The sequence below is a fragment of the Rhincodon typus genome, chromosome 23, assembly GCF_021869965.1.
Source record: "Rhincodon typus isolate 14 chromosome 23, sRhiTyp1.1, whole genome shotgun sequence".
In the NCBI taxonomy this organism is placed as follows: Eukaryota; Metazoa; Chordata; class Chondrichthyes; order Orectolobiformes; family Rhincodontidae; genus Rhincodon; species Rhincodon typus.
This window is the reverse complement of record NC_063354.1, coordinates 45,764,417-45,783,195: the sequence shown is the minus strand read 5'-3', so window position 1 is coordinate 45,783,195 and position 18,779 is coordinate 45,764,417. Positions and strand designations below refer to the sequence as shown.

General features: G+C 41.7%; 1 protein-coding gene and 1 long non-coding RNA gene across 4 annotated transcripts in view; one reads left to right on the top strand and one right to left on the bottom strand.

Moving 5' to 3' along the window:
• LOC109922632 overlaps positions 1 to 3,508 on the top strand; it is a 5,818-nt gene extending 2,310 nt beyond the window's left edge. For all 3 annotated transcript variants that reach the window (XR_007264549.1, XR_007264548.1, XR_007264547.1), the window contains 2 exons: positions 1,233 to 1,372; positions 2,484 to 3,508. This is a non-coding gene — a long non-coding RNA (uncharacterized LOC109922632). The remainder of the gene's footprint in view (positions 1 to 1,232; positions 1,373 to 2,483) is intronic.
• The window catches only part of recql5 (RecQ helicase-like 5), a 90,317-nt gene that overhangs the window by 48,284 nt on the left and 23,254 nt on the right, over positions 1 to 18,779 (bottom strand). Inside the window, exons 5-6 of the mRNA XM_048611153.1 lie at positions 17,861 to 18,023; positions 17,222 to 17,304 (exon numbers count right to left, since the gene is read on the bottom strand). Of these exons, the coding sequence (XP_048467110.1) occupies positions 17,222 to 17,304; positions 17,861 to 18,023 (246 nt within the window). The remainder of the gene's footprint in view (positions 1 to 17,221; positions 17,305 to 17,860; positions 18,024 to 18,779) is intronic.

Genomic DNA, 18,779 nt, shown 5'->3' with positions numbered 1-18,779 from the left:
TCATTGGTTGTTAAATATTTACTAAAAATAAATATATAGACTGACAGAGATAGTAGGAACTGCAGATGCTGGAGAATCCGAGACAACAAGGTGCAGGGCTGGATGAACACAGCAGGCCAAGCAGCATCATAGGAGCAGAGAGGCTGACGTTTCGGGCCTAGACCCTTCATCAGAAAAGGGGGAGGGGAAGGGGGTTTTGAAATAAATAGGGAGAGAGTGGGAGGCGGATAGAAGAGGGATAGAGGAGAGGATAGGTGGAGAGGAAACAAACAGGTCGAAGAGGCGGGGATGGAGCCAGGAAAGGTGAGTGTAGGTAGGGAGTTAGGAAGGGGATAGGTCAGTCCAGGGAGGACGGACAGGTCAAGGGGGCGGGATGAGGTTGGTCGGTAGGAGATGGAGGTGCGGCTTGAGGTGGGAGGAGGGGATAGGTGGGAGGAAGAACAGGTTAGGGAGGCAGGGACGAGCTGGACTGGTTTTGGGATGCGGTTGGGGGAGGGGAGATTTTGAAACTTGTGAAATCCACATTGATACCATTGGGCTGCAGGGTTCCCAAGCGGAATATGAGTTGCTGTTCCTGCAACCTTCGGGTGGCATCGTTGTGGCACTGCAGGAGGCCCAGGATGGACATGTCGTCTGAGGAATGGGAGGGGGAGTTGAAATGGTTCGCGACTGGGAGGTGCAGTTCTTTGAATACTAATTTTGCCATCTGCCATGATGAGATCTGACCCATGCCCCGGAACATTAACCTGGTGTTACAGATTACTAAGCCAACTATGCCAATCCTTCACTAAAGCTACCTCTGTGAGAAGAAATAACCTTTCTCACTTTAAACTCTCAAAATCTTGCTTTTGGAAATTGAGATAATCAGTCTAAGGGAAAGAAAACATATAGTCTTGACATACAAAACAAACAAACTGATCACTGGCCAGAGAAAAACTCCTGATTTCTATCTACGACAGTACTGCAGGAAAGAATAGAAATGCTGGAAATGAGTAACATGTCCAACCATTGAAGAAGCTCTGCAGGTGCCGTTAAGGCCTGTATTATACATCACTTTTTTCTATTGTACCTGGGAAAGTGAAGTTCAGATTCTTTAACTGCTGTGTATATTGTTCACGCTCATTCTCTGCCTAAAAATCAGATATTTCCAAATATTAAAACATAAACCTGTCTTTTACAGTGGCCCATTCATCACCTGTGTAGTAGAATTTTCATTTCCTCCTTTCCTGCAGCTCTGTTAGAATGTCTTCTAAAGCTAGTCCCTGGGAACAGTTGGATGCTACAATCAATAATCTACTCATCAAACTTCAAGAATTACACCAGTCTGACACTCTAACACGTATCTCCTTTATCATCATCCTGACATTCATCTGTGAGTACCGGCTGAAATTGTTGGGTAGAAGTTTATTACAGGTTTGCTTTGTTTTGATTTGATTTATTAATATCACATGTACAGTGAAAAATTTTGTTTTGCATGCAGTACAGGCAGATCAGACCATACAAAGATCATGGAGTGACTGAACAGAGCGAGGAATACAAAATTACACTGCAAAGAAGGTGCACAAAAAGCAAGATCAACATTAGATTAGCAATTTGAAAGGTCCATTCAACAGTCTAATAACATCAGGGAAGAATCTGTTCTTGAACCTTTTTGTATGCATATTAAAGGTTTTGCATCTTCTGTCTGACGGAAGAAGTTGGACGAGATTATAACCAGAGTGGGAGGGGTCTTTGGTGATATTGGCTCAGATGTGATGTAGGTCATTGATAGAACACAAGTAGTTATTGAATCCCGCAGTACAAAGGAACCAACATTAACTATTCAAGATGGTTCACCTAAAAGCCAGAGTCCTGATCCTCTGGGTACAATAAAAGGACAGCTTCGCTGGACCACACCAAACAGTAGTCTCGTACAAGAGACATGTGATCCTTCTGACCACACGAAGCAAATGTTTACTGTTGAACATCCTGGAGCTGACTGGAAATAGGAGTGGGCTTAGTCAGACCAGCTGTTATGTCCATGACACCATGCCAGCTGGCAATACCTAAACAGGATTGAATTTCATAATTTTTAACTTTTAGAGTAGGTGAACTTGGCAGACTAGTCTCAGTAGGCAATCTGCTCCAAACTGAACAAACTGATATTGCTATTCAACTCTAATCCCTGGTTCAGTGTTATGCTAGATTGCATGCACCTCCCAGTAAGTGCTGAGATAGTGGAAGTTGCTACCACAAGTTGAAGTGAATGGCATAAATGTGTTTTAGGTTAAACTATGTGAGCACGAGAGACAGAAAGGAACAAAATGATAAGGTGACAAGCTGAATTGAAGGAAAGCTGAGAAGGCGTCTATGGAATGTAAATTCCAGCACTGAACTGTTTGGAACGAATGGCCTGCAGCTGTGTTGTAAATGTTTTTTGAGTGACGACTGGGCAATGCTATGAATTTTGCACCCAAGGTTATACGTTTCTCTCTTATTTTCAGGTACTTTTCTCCTGTTGCTTTTTATTCCTATCATTTGTTGTTGCTGTTCCTGCAATTGCGGAAAAAGAACTGGCAGAGTGAAACCCACATTCCATCCCTAACTATATGAATCCTCAGATGAGCATGACAACACATGAGCAATGGGCTTACCTGGCAGTGGTGTACAATGAAGATAGACTGTGCTGTTCATTTGTCATGCGCCACTTTGTGCACATCTAGGATGGGACAAAACACCTGGTCGAAGAGCTGTCTCCAATTGTTGGCCCTAATATGACAGTTTTTTGGTTGGATATCAAAGGACATCTCAAAACACACTGAAAACCCTGGACCTGATAAATATATACATGTGTATACCTTCAACCGTTATCAAATACTCCAAACCCTTCACAGTTATTTAAATCCATCAATACAGTGAACACCCTCACTCTCACTTTATTCAAGCACTTTTCACCAAATGGCAGGTCTTGACACCATTGATTCAAAAAGATATATATATATATAAAACAATTAACAATGTACTACACATCAGGAAGGACCAGCAACCTTCATCCTAGCCACCATCCTGGCCAAAGTGGGACTGAGGTTTATTCAGCTCAAAGCATATAATATAACCATAAACCAAAGGACAGCTAACACACCAGCTAATTTGCTCTGACCCTGGGGAGTATTTTTTACTGGCTACCAAAATAGCCGAGTTACTATAGGGGCCTCCCATATTCATGCACATGTATATTATTTACAATCCTATTAAGCTACATAGGAGCAACCCATGATCACAGTCACCAGTAACAACAGACCTCCTGCCACAACCTGGTCTTTTTCATTCTTAAGCCAACTTTCACAGTACCTGTTTTTAAATGTCAACTGTCACAATTGATATTGATGTTAAATGCAATGCTCTACTGAGCTCCATTATTATTAATTGCTGCTTTATCCCCAGCCTCACAAACAGCCCTTCAGTACAATTGCTTCTAATTGAATTATAAATAAGAAATTTTAAACAGAGTGTTTAATAAACTGTTGCAAGTAAATGAATGGCACTAATCTGTTCTTTACAGCAATCTAGTCAATGGATCAGATTTCCTCACCTTCCTCCAAATTAACTGATTGGTCAGAACTGAGCAGAGACAGTCCAGAAACAGAATACAGATCTTTCAGGAAAGTCACAGGTTCTCACTTCAAACTCCTGACTTTGGTAAAAATTTTGGTCTATAGACACTGCAGCAAGTTGAAACGGCTGTCCCAAATGGCTCACCCCAATACAATGGTTAAATTCTGATTTACCTAAAATCCATGCACAAGTTATTTCACCTATCAAAAGGTGGTTTCTGTAACTAATTCAGTTCTGCTGTCTGAAAGAGCACAGCTCACCACCACTGGAAAGCTTCAATTATTTTTCTCAGGTGACCTCAGACATCGACAGATAGGAAACAGTTACCTGAAAGGAATGTGGTGGGGTGGGATGGGGGGCTGGTTGTAAATCACAGCCAAGTCCAATCCTGTACCAAAAACAGAAAAGTGCATGAGATCACAGCGGGTCAGGCAGAGAGAAAGCAAGCTAATGTTTTGAGTCCAGATTACTCTTCTTCAGATCGCCTGCAGTAATTTGCTCCTCCAATATCATACCATGTATCTACGTGTACATGCAAACATGAGCAAGTTCATTGATCATTGCAATTACTGTCAGCATTGGAAACCTTGGTTGTTTTTGCCCTGCTCCAAAGCACAGGAGCTGAAAGATCAACGTTTAACACCTCAACAATTAAGTTATCAAAGATTAGGAATGGAGCGTGGATCTGAGATTGCACCGATTGCTTACCACTGAACCAGAAGAATTTCAGAGACTCAATGCTGTTAATTTCTCACGTAAATTAAGGACAATGATTATCTGTGCTTCATTAATCACAGAAATAGTTCATCTTTCTACAACAGTTCATCATGTCACCAAGCAGACCACGTTCAAATGCAACAAGATCTGGACAATATCCGGGCATGGGCTGTCAAGTAATGCTTGCGCCACACAAATGCCAGCCTAAGACTATCACCCATAAGAGACAATCTAACCACCACCCCATGACATTCAATGGTGTTACCATCAAACTATTATCATCCTGGGGGTTACCACTGACCAGAAACTCAACTGGACTCATCACAGGTATTGGCTGTGAGGGCAGATCAGAGGCTGGGAATACTGCGGCAGGTAACTCACCTCCTGACTCCCCAAAGCCTGTCCACCATCTACAAGGCACAAGTCAGGAGTGTGATGGAATACTCGCTACTTACCTGGATGAATACAGCTCCAACGACACTCAAGAGGCTTCACATCATCCAGACAAAGTAGCCTGCTGATTGGCACTACATCCACAAGCATCCACTCCCTCCATCACTGATGTTCAGTAGCAACAGTGTGTACGATCTACAAGATGCACTTCAGAAATTCACCAAAGATCCTCAGAGAGCACCTTCCAAACCCACGACCACTTCCATCTAGAAGGACAGCAGGTATACAGGAACAATGCCACATTCAAGTTCCCCTTCAAATCACTCACCACCCTGACTTGGAAATATATCACTTTTCCTTAACTGACACTGGGTCAAAATCTTAGAATACCCTCCCTAATGGCATTGTGGGTGCAGCCAGCAGATGGACTGCAGTGGTTCAAGAAGGTAGCTCACCAACACTTTCTCAAGGGCAACAAGGGTTGGGCAATAAATGCTGGCCAGCCAGTGACACCCACATCCCACAAATGAGTCTTAAGAAAGTATTCCAGAATCCCCCAGAACCACATCCAGTTAATTGTCTTTTGTATTCAGTTACATTGGGATCCTTCCTGGTATTTCATATCACAAGTTCATTACCCATTTGAGCCACAGGTTCCATCCAGCTTCCTGTCTCTTCTTCCTAACTTCTTCATTTTTAACCCATGTGTCTCCTAGGATTTGGACCCTTCAGCACAGTGATCAATTTTGTTAACTTCCATTGTAATCTTGAAAAAATTAGATCACTTCAAAGTCTCCAAAAAGAACAAGTCCAACCTCTCCGCAAGCTCTTCACTCAATTGACTGATTGATTTATTGCCACATGTACTGAAACACAGTGAAAAGCTTTGCTTATGAGCAGTATAGGCAGATCACAGCAAGCAAAGGATGTATAGATCAAAAAGACTTAGAGGCATACAAATTAAGTTATTTGAGGTGAGAGTCCGTTCAGTCTGATAACAGCCGGAGAGAAGCTGTTCCTGAACCTGCTCATGCGTGCGTGTGCGAGGTAGAGAGAGACAGACTTCTGCAAGTGGCAGTCTTCACCTAAACTGGGGGGCCTTGCACATGCAGCTGCAAGCCTACTAACACCTGTAAAAACCAGTAGCTTGGCAGATCACTAAACCACAAGTAGGTTTGGTGAATCCTTGCCACGTTCTGCACAAGACTTGTGTTACAGGAAGCTGCAGCAGCTGCCAAGGGCTGCAGCAGTAAAGAGGCAGCTTCATCTTTTCCTTATAATCCATATTATCACCTATTAAAATTCATAAACTATACTATCAGAAGGATAATAGGAATCCTATTGTGTACCTAGTTTTTTCTACTGTAAAGGTGATTCAATGAACATCATACTTTAAGAAACATTAAGTCACCACCTGACAGAATTTTAGTTCATTTATTCAGTTTAACAAAAAGAAGAAAAACACAAGGACGTAAATCAGAAATAGAAATACACAGCAGATCAAATAGAATTTCTAAACAGAAAAGATTGTGCTGACATTCCAGTTGTCTCTTCATGTAGCATCTTACAACAGGCAAACAGCAACTAATCTTATACACATATCATCTCACTGGGGCCTCTTTGCATTTCATGGGTCAGTGAGGTAAATTGGCTGGATGCCTGGTTTAAAATGCAAAGTGATGCCAACAGCATGAGTTAAATTCCCACACTGGCTATTGTTACCATGAGGCACTCTCCTTTTCAATCTCTTCCCATACCTGAGGCACAGTGACTGTCAGGTTAAAACACCACCAGTTGCCTCTCTATAATGAGGGTAGGTCTATGTGACTTTACCTTACCATTAGAAAATGGTAGAGAATTCACTTGGCTTGAACTGAAAAACAACTTTCACCCGCATTGACGTGAACACTTAATGCTGAAAACTCTTGGCAGTAACAATAGTAAGGCCACATTTATTAAAGAAACTCTCTTGCGAACAGCAGATAATATTTTACAATTTAACAAGAATTTCATATTACATAACTGAGAGTTTATTCCGCATTGAAATTGTAAAAGTCAATAGGCCTTGCCTGTTTTAGCCACATTACATCTGCTAAAAAAAAAAGCACCACCCAAACTAGACTTCAAATCCCAAGAACTAAAGGCTTGGCCACAGAATGAATCGAAAAGCAGGTACCACAATAATGAGGGAGGCAATGACCTCGTGGTATTATCATTCGACCATCCAGAATCCAGAAACCTGGATAATGCTCCAAGGGATTGGGCTCGAATCCCACCATTGTGGAATTTGAATTCAATAAAAATCTGGAATTAAGAGTCTAATGATGAACATTATTGGGAAAAACTCATCTGGACCTTTCGGAACTTCCTTCACTTAGAGGAGGAAATCTACCATCTTTACCTTGTCTGACCTACATTTGACTCCACAGCCACAGCAATATGGTTGATTCTTAACTGCCCTCTGAAATAGCCTGGCAAGCCATTCAGTTGCATAACAACTGCTACAAAGTGTCAAGAAAAATGCAAGAACACAGATCACCACTGTCTTCTCAAGGGCAACTAGGGATGGGGACTAAATGCTGGCCCAGCCAAAGATACCCAAGTCCCACAAGTGAATTTTTTTTTAAAAAGGTCATGGTAGCTAAAGTAAAACAGAAACTATAGGAGCACTAGATGGCATCACTTTTATCAAGTCCAAACTGTTGAATACCCATGCTTAAAGAATGGAATCAAAGAGTCAGGGTGATCAGGCTGGCAAATCATTCATTCCGGGGATCAGGATGAATCCCTATAATTAGAATCCAATTAGCCAGTGAGCATGACTGGGGAAAAAATTCAGTATAAACATCAGGGATCACACTAGCTTACAGAGATCAAGAAGATCCCAATAATTCAGTGCTGGAACTCGAAGACTGCTTTACATTGTAAAACAACAGGGTAGCAAAAATCCTGGAATGTGATGCCCAAGTTTCACAGAAATGAGCCATGAACTACCTGAAATTTGATCTGAGAAACTGAGCTTAAGCATTAAGGACTCAATAGTTAAAACTGAAATCAAAATTAACAAGGTGACATGTATTTAAGCTGAACATTCCTTATCAGCAAAAAGGAGGCCAGCATTAATTGCTGTGTTTAAGGATAGTGGGACATAAATAAACCATTTCTTATCTGGCATTGTGCCCTTTGATAAAAGGAACAAAATGAGAAAGTACAGAAGTAAAAATGGAATTTGACATTGCTTTGGTATACTGAGAGGTCCACTAAGATACTTGAAAAAGAGAAAACTTCTAACATGTTGAATCCATCTTTAATTTTTTTTAATTTTTGACTTGGAACTGAAGGTTGAGGTTAACAGTTGAACTTTGAACAGCTACTTGTTTCGACAGAGAACAGAACAAAGGCAGATATTTGCAGTTGAGAATTAGTCTGGAAGAATATGCAACTTAATTACTGTTAGAAGGGCACTGTAGACGAATCAGCCACAAAATTGTTGCTCTGCTCAGGGCTGGCCAACCACAGAGAATGGTCATGAGAAAGAAAAATAGGGGAGAAAACCAGAAACAAAAACAGAAGTTGCTGGAAAAACTCAGGAGGTCTGGCAGCATCTGGGGATAGGAATCAGAGTTAACATTTCAGATCTCATGACCCTTCTTTAGGACTTCATTTAATATTGGTTGGGACACTGGACACAACTTCCCTATTCTTCTCAGGAACAGTGAGATGGATCTTTTACATTGATTGAGGGGACATAACATCTCTTCTGAAACATGACATCTCTGACAGAGCAGCCCTTGTTCAGTTAGTCAGAAATAACATTGCCACCAATTGAGCCACAGCTGACACAGTATTAAACATGGTGCCAACGTCAAGTCATCTCCGCCTATGTTTGCATCACTAAATAATAAACAAAAATTACAAATAAGGCTACTGGGCACAGCTGGGTGTGACAGAAAAAAGTCTTGCGCTTTTTCAGGTGCAGTGTCAGCAGGTTAATATTTAAACCCAAACAAACCAACAGTTGATCAGGTGGAACATATGCTAAAAAATCAAATTTAGACAAAGGGAGTTCTGCTGAGGAGCTGCAACCATTTCACTGTGATCGAACAGCTTCAGGTAAGCCAGGCAATTCTTTGGCGAGGAATTATCCACAGCATAGTCAAATGGTAACATACAGAGGCAGGCAGAGCTTCGCTGAGTACGCTCCCAGGTGAGTACTTACTAAAGGTCACTTTGACTTAGAGTTTGCATTTGCTTCGAATAAAAAGAGGGTGAAAACACAAGCAAGGGAAGTTTCTGAACAAGTCGGCACAAAGTTTGAAGGTGGGGTTCCAGGGACCAGTTTCTGCCTGTAGAGGGAAATGTGTTATCCAGACACATGCTCACACCAGAGCTTTCCGATTAGGCTCCTGTCTGCTAATGTTGATTCAATGGATTCAGAACACACTTAAACTCTCTCTAAGATCTCATGCATGGCACAGTTACAATTACGCACAAGGTGTCAGCTCTGAAGGGGGGTTTGAGTGCACTGGGTAACCCTGATGGGGTGACCGAGTCACACTGTCATCCTGATAGGTTAATGTGGTCACACAATCACTCTAGCATTGTGATAGCAGTTAACCTGACAGGATCAGAGTTAATCTGTACTACAGTATGACATGGCTACTTACACCTCCAACAACATCATGATCAGCTAAATACAAGTGGAAAATGTCCCTTTAACTTTGTGTCCTGCACTCCCAGGCAACAGTGCATGAAAAGCTTGAAGCATTATAAGGATTTCCAATCCCTGCTGCAACCTTCGTCCCAGCTGCTGTACAACCTTTGTCTGCTCCTGTCCCACTCTGAACCACTAGAGCGCGCCACCCTACTCCACCCAACCTAAGGTTCAGTATTTCTTTCATTGTTCCTTTCCTGCACTTCTATTCACAGGGATGGAGCAATCATCAAGCCTCAACCCAGGACCTACTGTCTGGAGTTGGCTGTTGAGTAACAAGTGGGCCCTGGGGGGTCTTGTGGTTATTGCCACTTTCATTGCCATGTTCCTGATTCTTGTCGCATTTGCTGTAACTTACGGATTCTGTCCAAGGCCAAGATCAGTGGCAAGGTCCAAGTAATCGTGCAGAAAGGATTGGTAGCAATTGGAACTTCTGTAATGTGGACCTGCTAATAGATGCCCCAACAACAGAACACAAACAGGACCATGGCAGCACAGCAAGATTCTGAAAAAGGAGTCCTTACAACCTCACTCCACAACAGAAACCACATCAACCTAACCCTTTCAACTCAAACCTCAACAACAGGAACCGCAACAGGTGACTTCACATAAAGGAAACACAAGAACTATGACAACAGTAACTCCTAATGAGGCAACATGAACCTCAACAATCGGACTTCTGGCAACTGAAACCCCCACCTGTTTAAGAGCTTGATAGAGGTATTTTGTGGACACCCTGAACCAGTTTTCCTAAATAGTTACCCAGCAAGTACAGCCCACCAGCACCGAGGAGACAGCTCCATTTGGGTTCCAATATCTGCACTGCACAGACCTAAAAACTGACCTAAAAGCCGGGTTGACAAATAATATATTTGCAAAATATACCTGGAACAATACACAGCTTTACATAAACATAATCATCATCCCATTGTAAAGTGCTCAATTGTAAATTTAGATGTAATACCTTGAGCACTACTGCAGAAAAGTATACACAAATGTAAAAACATTAGTCAAAAATCATTTGATGAATTGTACAAGAAGCTAAAATCAGCAGTCTTTATTTGTGCATAGTCAGTACCTTTCTTTGAGCAAGGTCACTACATTTGCAGTCTTACAGTTCTTGGGCACCACCCTCAGTTGAGGGAAGATTGGAAAATTATAAAAGGCGCCTCTGCAATTTCCACTGTCACTTCCATCAATATCCTTGGATGACTCTCATTTGGACAGACATAAACTCTAGACCAGTTGATACTTTTTGATTTAATCTCTATGTTAATTACTATTTGCAGATATTCACACTATAACATTAATCTTTACTTATATACTAATTATCAATGGTAACAGATATGGACACCATAATGACTAACAATTACTGATATAAAGGCTGTTGTGGATTAATATTTACTGACATGCATTCTATATCAATTAATCTTTACTGATGTACATATTAACCAGCGTACTATGTTTTAAAAATTCTCTCATGGTACATGGATGTTGCTGTCTGAACATTTATTGCCCATTCTTGTTGCCCTGGAGAAGGTGTGGGTGAGCCGTCTTCTTGAACCGCTGCAGGTAGAACCATAATGCCCTTTGGGACAGAAGTCCAGGATTTTTACCCAGTGACATTGATAAAGGAACGGCATTATATTTGCAGGTGATGGTGTACCCATATATTTGATGCCTTTGTCCTTCTAGCTATAAGTTGTGACGGGTTTGAAAGGTGCTGTCTAAGGATCTGTAGTAGTAGCATAAGATGCACTGCAGAAATTCACCAATGAGCTTTGGTAGTGGAGGGAGTGGATGCTTATGGATGTGGTGCCATTCAAGCAGGCTGCTTTGTCCTCCAAGGTATCAAGCTTCTTGAGTATTGCTGGAGCTGCACTCATCTAGACAAGTGGGGAGTATGCCATTGCACACCTGATTTGTGCCTTGGAAATGATGGACAGGCTTTGAGGAGTCAGGAAGGGAGTTACTCACCACAGTATTCCTAGCATCTGACCTTCCCTTGTAGCCACTATATTTATATGGTGAGTCGAGTTACATTTCTGGTCAATGGTAACCCCAGCACATTGATAGCGGGGATTTTAGTGATAGAAACATGATTAAATGTCAAGGAGCGACCATTAGAGTATCATTAATTAGAGGTAGTCATTGTCTGGCATTTGTGTGGCGTGAATGTTACTTGCCACTTGTCAGCCCAATCCTGGATATTTGTCCAGGTTTTGTTGCATTTGAACATGGACAGTTCCAGTATCTGAACAGACACGAACGGTGCTGAACATAGTGCGAACACAGATTGACATTATGAGGGAGACAAGTTCATTAAAGAAGCAGCTGAAGATAGTTGGGTCTAGGACTCTACCCGGAGAAATTCCTGCAGTGACGTCCACAGCCATCTTCCCATGTACCTGATATCACTCCAATCTGCAGAGAGTTTTCTTCTTGATATCCATTGATTCCAGTTTTGCTAGGGCTCCTTGCCACACATGATCAAATGTGACCTTGATGTCAAGGGCTGTCATTCTCACTTCACCTCTGAGATTAAGCTCTTTTTTCCATGTCTGAACCAAGGCTGTAATAAGGTGAGGAGCTGAGTGGCCCCGGCAGAGCCCAAATAGGGTGCCAGCGAGCACGTGCTGCTTGATAGTCCTGTTGGATGACACCTTCCATCACTTTACTGATGCTGGAGAGGAGACTGACGGGGCAGTAACTGGCCAGATTGGATTTGTCCAGGACATAATTGTCAATTTTCTACATTGTTGGGTAAATGCCGGAGTACTGGAACAGCTTGGATTGGGGTGTGGCAAATTCTGAGTCAAGCATTCAGTACTATTGCCGGAATGTTGTCAGGCCCACAACCGTTGCCATATCCAGTGCATCCAATTGTTTCCTGATATGATATGCAGTGAATCAAATTAGCTGAAGATTGTTGCAAATTCTTCAGCCTTATCTTTTGCACAGATGTACTGGGCTCTTCCACCATTAAGAATGGAGATCTTTCTGGAGCCTCCTTCTCCAGGGAATAGTTTAATTATCCACCACTATTCACAATTGGATGTGGCAGGATTGCAGAATAAGATCTGATCTGTTCATTGTGGAATCACTTAGCTCTGTCTATCACTTGCTGCTTATGCTGTTTGGCATGCAGGTAGTCCTGTGTCGTAGCTTCACCAGGTTGACACTGAAGGGTACGCTTGGTGCTGCTCCTAGCATGCCCCCCTGCAGATTCAGCACCCTGAATCTATTGGATCTGTGCCTCACAACCCACTTCACCTTCAACGGCCATACATTTAAACAAATCAATGGAACACCAATGGGATCCCCAATATCAGGGCTGATTACAGAAACAGTAATGCAAAGATCAGAACAGAAAGTGCTCCCCACTGTACAACCCAAACTCTGGGTCCGCTATGTAGATGACACCTTCATGATTATCAAACGTACAAGACTAGAAGAAACCCACCAACACATAAACAACATCTTCACCGGAATAAAATTTACAAGAGAACAACCGACTACCTCTTCCTGGACAATAGTAATAACAATGGAGAACTCTAGACTAGAGTATACAGAAAGACCAAACGGTCTGCAGTTCTTGCTATCTCCTATTTCTGGTGATAGCTTTTCAAATATTGACAAAAATCTTTTGTTAACTTAAACTTGTTTTCTTATAGCACCTTAAAAGTGCAGTTCAAGAACAGATACTCAATTAAACCAGCAACACCCCAACACCCATAAACGGAGCTGCAACAGGTCATTATTCAAACAAGCCATGACACACTGCAGCAACCCGGAATTGCGCAAAGCAGAACAGGAACACTTATATGGAGATTTTAAAAGGAATGGATACCCAAAAAGCATAATCCGCCATTACTTCCACGACAGACCACAACAAGAAGACACAACACGACCAAACACCTTAGTCACTACATCACGGACATATCAGAGATGACCACAAAACTACTCAGGCCCCTAAGTATCAGGATAGCCCACAAACCAACAACCACCCTGCGACAGCTACTGACAAATGTAAAGGACCCCAAACCCGCAACCAATAAAAGTAATGTAATATACAAGATACCATGCAAGGGGAGAAACATTACATAGGCCAAACTGGAAGACTGGCAATAATGATACATGAACACCAACTAGCCACCAAGAGACATGACCAGTTCTCACTGGTCTCAATACACACGGACAAAGAAGGACACGAATTTGACTGGAATAACACATCCATAATAGTACAGAGACATGCCAGGGAATTTCTGGAGGCCTGGCATTCCAACTGGAATGCTGTCAACAAACACATTGAACTGAACCCGATATACAAACCATTGAAAAACAGAACCAGAAGTAGTGCCATCCACCCCAGCAAACCGAGGCATATAAATAACAAGCAGGACAGAACTCCAACGCTTCACCGGAAGCGCACTGACGATGTTACCTAGGAGGGCGATGAACCGTCTGCAAATAAACACACCAGCTCAGCGAACAAGTCTACAACCTCAATATTTACTGGTGTAAACTCTGTACTGATTAATAGTTATTGATATATCTGTCCTGACTAATCTTTCTTGGTATGTACAATATGCTAATTAATCTTTACTGGTAAAACCAATATCAAAGGTCAAACTCATTTCTCATTTTATAAGACTAGTCTTGCGATTTGCTTCAGGACTACCTTTTTTGGATTTCGGAGGCTTCTTTTTCATTCTCACTAACTCATTTATGAAATGATGCTGTCATACAGTAACACCTGTGTTTATGTCGACATATGAGGCAAACTGATTCTCACAGAAGCAGAATTTAAATAACTAATCAAAATGCTCAATAATAATCAACCCTCAACACTCAATTAATTTCTTGAACAGCACTTTTAAGTTGTTATAAGAAAACAGGTTTAAGTTAACAAAAGATTTTTTTCAATATAAATGAAATGTCAATACTTCAAAAGCCATCACCAGAAATAGGAGATAGCAAGAACTGCAGATGCTGGAGTCAGAGACCACACAGTGTGGAGCTGGAGGAACACAGCAGGTCAGAAGCATCAGAGGAGTAGGAGAGTCGACGTTTCAGGTCCTGAAACATCAACTTTCCTACTCCTCCAATGCTGCCTGACCTGCTGTGTTCCTCCAGCTCCACACTGTATCGTGTCTATCACCAGAAATACATCTTGCACAGACTGGTAAAGTCATACTTCAACAAAGCTGGGACATTTTCATCAAAACTATTTACTGTTTGTTGGACTTCACCCTCAGATTTAAATTTAACAATCGACAGTGTTCATTACAGTAAGATCCACCACATTTTTCTCCAGTACAGTAGCTCCTGATTTATGTAGCCCTCAACTAGACTTTTCACATTCATTTACAAGAAATTCATCACTGTCATTATTTAAAATTGTATTAAGATTCCAGTTAATGGAATATGTATTGTTGACAGGTTTAAAACTTTTTTCCTTTGCAACCTTCCTCTCCCTCCAGTTGCCTCTTACAGCTTCCATTGTACTTGCTCTACACTCCTCTTGCAGCCTCTTTCTCCCTCAATATCCCTCTTACAGCTTCCATCTTCCCCAGTCCTCTCTTGCAGCCTCGTTCTATCCTGAACCCTCCTCCAAATGCCTCCACTTCCCATGTCTATCTTCCTCTGGCTGACACCGCACATTGGACTTAGCACACAAAACACTCAGATCCAGCAAAAGGGCCTCCCGACCTCATCAAAAGTTCACCACAGTAAGAGGACATGCAAATTATCCAGAACTGCCTTTCCCAAAATGCTAGTTGCACCTCCAGTCACCAGTTGTTTCTCTGTAAAGGCAGCAAGCACAGCACAGATCCCTGACAGGGATTCGAGGAGCAGCTCCTCGCCATTTCCCATCATTTTATTATTTCAGCGACTGTTCTCTGATTGGGCACACGTGAATTTTCCCAGGCAGTTTGGGGATTTTCAGGAGAATACACCTGCTGCCTCAAGTATTCTGAGCGTTGCTCTATACCGATCAATATTACCTGATATACACTTTATACTAATTAATGCTTACTAGGATACAGTCTACACCAAGCAATGTTTACTGATGTACACATTATACCAATCAATAGTTGATGTAAACTCTATATTACGTAATCTTTTCTGATAAACACTTTTTACTGATTAGCATTTATTTACACTCAAAATTTATTAATCCTTACTGATATAGTCTGTACTGATTAATATTTACAGATATTCACTCCATACTAAATTAATGTTTACGAATCTAAACCCTACAGATATAAACTGTATTGATTAATCCTTGCTGGTATCCTCTACACAGATTAATATATGCTGACATACATTTTCACTATTATTATTGTAAAAACATAATTGCCAAGAGTATGCTGATAATGGGACCCCACTATTCCACAAGCTTGATCAATTTGCTCAACTAATTGTTATTCAGGACAAAGGTATTGGGACACACCAGGTTTAACAGGAATAACTATTTGATGCAAACAAATGTGTTCTTTAACAAATGATAGAAGGAAAAATTGATCACTCACCTAATTTTTTAGTTTATATGTAGATTAACACCACCCAAAGTTACAGCTGTCCCTTTAACACAAGCAACCAATATTTCTTCTTGTGTATTGTTTCCCACATTGCAGTTTCGGTGAGGGAGGATGTAGATCACTCTCCCTAGTGACTTCTTTCCCATTGTATTTCTCATCTCCACCAAATGATTCTACATCTTGATCTGAACCAACGTTATGTCTAACTATTGCTCAAATGCCATCCTTGATTAACAGTGCTATCCCTTCAGCTTTACATAGTTTCTATTCTTCTTGAATGCCATATTCAGGACCAATTTCTTGTCATTCTATCGCCACGTCCCTGTAAATTATCAGATTATATTTATTTACTTCAATGTGCGTAACCAATTCATTTACTTTGTAATGAATTCTGCGTACATTCAAATTCAGAGCTTTTAGTTATGTCTTTTTCTGACAACTAATCTTGCATTTAGCATGCTCCAAGGCTTTTATTGTTGTCTCTTCCTGTCATTCTCTGACCTTTATTCCCCATTTTGCTATTTTCTTCAATTTTGTCTCTACTCTTTAATACACCACTTTGCACATTTGATTCCTTGTCCCCTGCTTTGTTTAAAACCTTTTTATCTAGTTGTGCAGTTCACAAGAATACCAGCATCAGCATGGTTCAAGTGTAAACCGTCCCAACCATACAGCCCCACTTCCCCCAGTACTGGGGCCAGTGGCCCACGAAGCAGATCACACTTTTCCCACACCAGCCAAATATTCATCTCTTTAATTTCATGTACCTATGCCAATTATCCAGTGCCAGTTTATACATGGGTCAGGTAACATGCAGAGATTACACTTTTAAGTTTTGTACCCAGCTTCTCATACTCTATGCAGAACCATTTTCCGGGTTCTACCTTTGTCGATGGTACCTACATGGGCCATAAATACTGAATCCTTCCCCTCTCACTGCAAGTCACTTTATAGCACTGACCAGATGTCCCGAATCCCAGGCAGGGAACGCAGCTATCTGGACTCTCCTACACACTCTACCTTCTGCTGTTCCTACTACTCCACCTCCTTCTCAGAATAGTGCATCGACTACTATTACTACAAAACAACAGCATCCTCTGCTGTCTCCCCGACATTTAATTGGTTTCCTGTATCACAGTGCCATGGTCAGTTTGCTCATCCATCCTGCAGACCTTCCTCTCATCCAAACTCACTCAGGTCACCATAAACTGTTAACAAGGGAAGAAGTACATGGGTCACATGAAATGGAAGCACTTGCCCTGGCTGCTCACAGAAGGAAACCAGAGTCTCAAAGCCAACCAGGGAGGATTTGTCAAAACTCTTTACAGATCCTCTCTTGCTCTGCAAAAAAAACACAAGAAAATAACTACAGTTAGACACACAAAGGACAGCACAGTGGTTTTCAACACATTCAGAAAATAAGCACACAGCAGCACCTCTAAGAGATCACCAGAGGTTTTTCTCAAAGCACGGGTAGAAGGGGAGGTGGATAGAAGGGAGTGATGAACCAAAGACATATAGGGACAAATGAAAAGAGAACAGCCATAAATGACATTGGCATAAAACAGCAAGGATGAACTGGGGAAAAGAGAGATGATGAGTTGGAAAGCCAACCCAGTGATGAAGAAGCAGATAATAGCTAAGTGTTAGATGCATGCAAGAAGGTAATGAAGAAATGTGAGAAGCTGATGCATACTCTTGAGCTTTGCTCTATATTGATTAATAATTACTGTTACATATAAGCCACACAAAGCCCTGGTTAGTTTCCGACACTCTCAGGTAAACCTTTATATATTGGAAAAGAATTTGGAAGCTTTGAAACAAAAGCTTCAGTGATCCAGGGAGATGTCAGTCTGAAAGGGCAATACATCCGTGCGTAACTTTCATGACTCCATACCTGCTTCTGAGCGATCTCTTTCTTGATCAGAAAACCGATGTTCTCCCGATCGATTCTGGAGTAATAAATACGGCAAAACGAGGGCTTCCCGTCTCTCCCTGCTCTCCCAGATTCTTGGTAATAAGCAGCCATTGATTTTGCAAGATTCCAATGGGCAACAAATCTGTTGAGATTCAGAGATAGGCAGTCAGAAGCCACAAGCAGAGGGGCAGTCAGTAACCAGCATTGCTCAACATTCCACTTGTGACAAATCTCAGATAGTAACCATCACTAAGAGAATTTAACCATCTCCTTTTGACCTTTAAAGGCATAACACCATTGTTTATTAGCAAATGTATCTCGGGCAGCCATATGAACATCCTAGCTCAAGGAGGAGGTCAGAGGCAAGGAATTCTGTAGCAAGTAACTCACCCACAAGTCAGAGGTATTATGGAGTACATGCTATTTGCTTTGAAGATGCAACTTGACAAAACTCAAGAAGGTCTGCACCATCCAAGATGAATATGTCTAAATCATTATCACCCCATTCACCACCTTCAACTTTCATTTCCTCAACCAGCAATGCAAAGTGACAGCAGTGTGCATCATCTCCAAAATGAGCTGTGGCAACTCAGTAAGATTCTTTCAACAGCACCTCCTAAACCTGCAACCTCTACCACCCAGAAGACAGCTGGACAACAGATGAATGGGAACACCACCACCTGCAAGTCCCCCTTCAAGCCACACATTATCCTGACTTGGAATTATATAGCCGCTCCTTCAGTGTCATGAGTCAAGGTCCAGGACTGTCCATTCTAACAGCACTGTGGTGAACCTATACCACGTGGACTGCAGTGATTCAACAAGAGATAGTAGGAACTGCAGATGCTGGAGAATCCGAGACAACAAGGTGCAGGGCTGGATGAACACAGCAGGCCAA